At 39.5% G+C, this 5,098-nt stretch overlaps 1 protein-coding gene across 1 annotated transcript; it reads right to left on the bottom strand.

Moving 5' to 3' along the window:
• Positions 1–309: 309 nt before the first annotated feature.
• On the bottom strand, positions 310–1,656 carry LOC123895958. Its single transcript, XM_045946422.1, has 2 exons — positions 1,020–1,656; positions 310–848 (listed from the first exon to the last, which is right to left on the bottom strand). Exons 1-2 carry the CDS (start codon positions 1,654–1,656, stop codon positions 310–312), a joined length of 1,176 nt encoding a protein of 391 aa, XP_045802378.1.
• Positions 1,657–5,098: the final 3,442 nt, after the last annotated feature.

Raw genomic sequence — 5,098 nt, 5'->3', positions numbered from 1 at the left:
TATCCAAAGTGCATAATTAAACAAAGTTACAAACATGCACTCAAAAGGTGCTAAAATCCTGGGCAAAGAACCCACAAAACAAACAAAAGTACAGCAAACCAAATAAAAATTACATAATCATTCTTCATCACTGCTATCAGAGTCATCATCCTCCGCATCTGTAGCAGTGTCATAGACCTCTTTCTCATCAGCATCTTGTGGATCACCTTCAGCAGCAACATTTTCATGAGCTTTGACAGGTGCATCTTCAGCTTCCAGACCTTGAATCATCTTAACAAACATTTTCTTCTTCTCCTCAAGTTCATCTTTCTACTTATCAATCTCCCAACATTGAAGTTTTAGAGCAGCAATGATCTCCACTTTGGTCATAGGACTAGCTCCACCAGCAGATGTCCCAACATGGTCTGCAACATTATGATCTCCAAACAATTTGTGATGAAAAGTGAAAGCAGTTTCCCTTTTCTTAGGAGTGTCAGTCACGACCTTGATGTCAGGGTATTGATCCAAAATGATCCTAGATAATAAAGATGGAAATGCAATGGGCATCTTAACAGCAGTGGATCTAATATGCTTCACTGTTTGATCAAAAATAAAAGAACCATAATCATAATCAACTTTGGTTCCTACAACATAAATAAAACGACCCAAACCTGTTGCAACATTTGTGGCATGCTTGGTTGGTACCCAATTTGTAGACCCAATCCTATTCAGGATGGCATACTTCACATTCAGCTTACTAGTGGGTATCAGCTTGTTCTTAGGCCACACCTTGACCTTACCAGTAGTGATTTCAGAACTCACAACATCATTAGGAACCTCCAACTCAGCCTTAGGTTCAACAGACCTTCCTAGATAATTAATGATCACAGTATGAGAAAAATTGATACATTTACCTCTGACATACACCTTGTGGTAGTCCTTGCTCAGTGGATTGTCACACTCCTCAGGAATGTTGACAAGGAATTCTTTGACCAGGAGTTCATAACAGGGACTAAAGTCACCAACAGTCTTCAGCAGACCTGCTTCCTTGATGTAGTGAAAGATGTCTTGACATTTCAGGGCATCTTTTGTCAATTCCCTCTCCACAGCTAGTCTCCTCTGGTATATGTTATCACAAGAAGCTTCTTCAACATTTTGAGGCACCTTCTTTGCAGTAGCTTTAGTTTTAGGTGTGGGAGATGAGATGTTTGGAACATCTTCTGCAACATCATAATCTGAATCACTTGATGATTCTTTCTTCCTCTTCAAATTCTCCTTCTTCTTGCAAGTGGGAGCAAAGACTTTACTCCATCCTTTTACTGGTCCAACACCTATTGTTTTGACTCTGGGTGCAGGAGTTTTGCTAGTAGTAAGAATAGTTTTACCTGAACTGCTTCTCAACCTCTTTGTCATACCTCTACCAGTTCTTTCAGTAGGTTTAGTGGTCTCATAAGTTTCAACATCAACCACATCCTCTCCTTTTCCTTTCTCAGCATTCAAGGGTTTTTCAGATTCTTTTTCCTTGTCACAGATAGGAATGATTTGGTCACTTTCTTTAGATTGAGTATCTTCTTCATCATCAGAAGTACCCTCTTTAGCAGTTCCAGTGTCTTTATCAGAGGAGTTAGATGGTGTGACAGTTGTCTCAACATCTTTCTCAGCAGCAGCTTCCTTCATAGTTTCCTTGACAGTAGTCTCTGTTGGGTTTTTGTATGATTGGCTACATTTTGCAAAAACATATTTTAGCCAAGTGTTGAGACAAGTGTGCTGACCCCAAGTGTTGTGACAAATGTTGTTACACTTTGGAACAACACCTGACTCTGTTCTACGCGCGCCAGCTGGATGTTTTTATTTTCTACTCAATCTTTTGAAGATCTGTTTGAAGAATTGTTTCAAGGTTTCTTACAGAGGAAGGCGCACGTGTTTAATGTGTTTCATGAGGCAGCCAAACCCTAGTTTTATTTTCCAAAGGAATTATATTTTTGGAAAATATATTTTTGCGGTTTCAAAAATATAACTATTGTTTTCAAAAATATATCACTGCTGCCGCAATTCTAGAAGCCCTAATTTTGTCTTGAAGCCCAAGTCGTTCTACTACTATAAATACGAAGGCAAGCATATGGTTTCAAGTATCTAAAATCGTGTTCTTACAAAGCGTGTGTTTTAGGATTTTAGAGTGTTAATTGTGAGCCTTTCTTGTGTCTCATTGATGCAAGCTTAGGACCTGAGTGTTATTGAGTTGTAAGTGTGAACTTCTCCTAAGCTTTGAAGTACGGAGATTGTTCTATTGTGTTGTGTGGTTTACTCGCAAGCTTTTAAGCAAGAGTGAATCCTAGTTTCTTAGGAGTGTGTCTCCACCTGTTGTGTTTGTTGAATTGAATAGCAACGCTGTCTGTGTTGTTAAGGTGGGAATTGGGACGGGGTCTCATATCTAGGAGTTCCTAGGTAGAAGTGTCATTGGGTAGTGATTAAGTGAGAAGTTGTAAACGGGTGAGTTTAGCTTCGAAGTAATACTGCTGATAGTGGACTTCATTCCTGGATTGGTATCCCCCAGAGTAGGCTTTAGGCTGAACTGGGTTAACAACTCTCGTGTGTTATTTACTTTACTGTTTGTATTGTTTTATGTTATTTGCTCTGTTTATAGACAAGTGTTGGCGCACCAGTAACAACATCTGTCTACAACAGACAAGTGTTGCTACACCTTGAGCAACACCTGTCCACTGTGTGCCAGGAATTTCAATTGGTATCAGAGCAGGCACCCTGTTCTGAATTTTAGGGTGAGCTCCAGGGAAATCGTTTCTGGCAAGGATGGACAAAGAAGGAGGTTTTGTTACCAGACCACCTCTCTTGGTTGGCGCTTCAAACTATGACTATTGGAAGTCCCGCATGATGGCCTTCCTAAAACAAATTGATAGCAAGACATGGAAGGCAATTCTGAGAGGATGGACTCCACCTGTGAAGATGGACAAAGATGGTAAACCAACTCTTGAGTTGAAATCTGCTGAAGAATGGTCCAAAGAAGAAGATGAGCTTGCTCTTGCAAACTCAAAAGCATTATATGCGCTATATAATGGTGTTGACAAGCACATATTCAGACTCATCAAAAAGTGTGTCTGTGCTAAGGAAGCTTGGACAATTCTTGAGACTGTTCATGAAGGTACCTCTAAAGTGAAGATGTCTAAGCTACAACTCCTAACAACTAAGTTTGAGAATCTAAGAATGAATGATGATGAAACCATTCAGGATTTTCACATGACCATACTTGATTTTGACAACCAATTTGATGCCTTGGGTGAAAAGATACCTGAAGAAAAGCTGGTAAGAAAAATGCTCAGGTCTCTACCTAAGAAGTTTGACATGAAAGTCACAGCTATAGAAGAAGCAAAGGATATCACAGATATGAAGTTAGAAGAACTGGTTGGTTCACTACAAACCTATGAGGTAGCCACAAATGAAAAGATGGATAAGAAAAACAAAAGTATTGCTTTTGTTTCAAATGCTGAGGAAGAAGATCAACTGAGTGACACAGAATCTGAACAAAGCATCTCTGATGCAATGGTTCTTTTGGGAAAACAATTTAATAAGGTGCTAAAGAGAATGGACAAACGCTCTAAGACAGGTGCAGCTGACATTGGTCGCAACACTTACAGGAATTTCAGAAAACCTGTAACAGATGAGAAATCAGCTCCAAATAAAGGTGTTCAATGCCATGAATGTGAGGGGTTTGGTCACATCAGAAGTGAATGTGGAACCTTTCTGAAGAAACAAAAGAAGGGGTTAACTGTAACTTGGTCAGATGAAGATTCTGAAGGAGAAGCCGATACTGCAAAAGCTATACATGTATTGACAAGTGTTTGCACATCTGACACTGAATCATGTGAAGAAGAACTAACCTTTGATGAGCTTGCTGAATCATATAAAAAGCTGTGTCTGAAGAGTGCAGAAGTCTGCAGAGTCTCTGAAGAGCAAAAAGAGACAATCACTAAGTTGCAAACTGAGAAAGCTGTTAATTTGTCAAGAATCTCTGAATTTGGTACTAAATGGGAAGATAGTTTAAAGATCATTGAGGAACAGAAGGCAACTATCATCAACTTGGAAGCTGACAAGATCAAACAACTAACTGAGATAGCTCATCTGAATGAAGAGGTAACTGAATTAAACTCTCATCTTGAGAATTTAAAGAAACATGTTCTTAGGCTATTCAAAGGAAGTGATCTAGATGAAATCCTGGAAACCTTGCCTGCTCCTAGTAGATCCAAAACAGGCATTGGGTATGAATACAAAAATGTTAATAGGATTATGGATTACAACAAAGAAGGGAAATACATACCTGAGATAAGTAGACAACCTTCTCCAAAAATGCATGACAGGATGTCGCCACACCTGGCTCCTAGACAGCAGAGACAAGTGTCACCACATGTGGCACCACATCAGCAAAGATGGCAGAGACCTAGATTTATACCTAGACCTAGAAGCAGGTACCACTCATGGAGATGTCACCACTGTGGAAGAAAGGGACACATAAGGCCTTACTGCTACAAACTGTATGGTTATCCAAGTGAAGTTCCTCAAGAGTGTGATCCATCCATTACTAAAACAAGGATGGAATGGAAGCAAAAAGATGATGCAATCAATACCAAGGAGTATACAGCTGAAAGCAGTGGGAAAGGTTTGATTGCCCATACGTCTCTCAGAGCCTCATCAAAAGAAGATTGGTACTTTGATAGTGGTTGTTCTAGACACATGACTGGTGTTGAAAAATATTTAAAGGAAGTAAAATCCTATGCCACAAGTTTTGTGACATTTGGAGATGGAGCAAAGGGGGAAATCAAAGGTATTGGAAGACTGATTGACCATGGTCTACCAAAACTTGAAAATGTTCTCCTTGTAAAAGGACTAACAGCCAATCTAATCAGTATAAGCCAACTATGTGATCAAGGCATGAAAGTCAACTTTACAAAAAATGAATGTCTGGTCAGCAATAATGAAGGAGACATCCTTATGAGGGGTGTTAGATCAAAAGACAACTGCTACTTATGGATCCCTCTTGAAGAAGGTAATGTGTCTACATGTCTCTTAACCAAAAATGAAGAGGTTAAGCTGTGGCATCAAAAATTAG

This window comes from Trifolium pratense, linkage group LG7, assembly GCF_020283565.1.
Source record: "Trifolium pratense cultivar HEN17-A07 linkage group LG7, ARS_RC_1.1, whole genome shotgun sequence".
Classification (NCBI taxonomy): Eukaryota; Viridiplantae; Streptophyta; class Magnoliopsida; order Fabales; family Fabaceae; genus Trifolium; species Trifolium pratense.
The sequence above is the reverse complement of the archived record's forward strand: the minus strand, read 5'-3'. Positions and strand labels throughout refer to the sequence as shown.

What these genes read in the sequence shown, in the direction of transcription:
- LOC123895958 (XM_045946422.1), bottom strand. Translation starts at nt 1,656, where the DNA reads ATGAAGGAAGCTGCTGCTGAGAAAGATGTTGAGACAACTGTCACACCA. An exon ending in TCACTACATCAAGGAAGCAG is followed by an intron (nt 849 to 1,019) that starts GTCTGCTGAAGA and finishes TTAATTATCTAG; the next exon opens with GAAGGTCTGTTGAACCTAAG.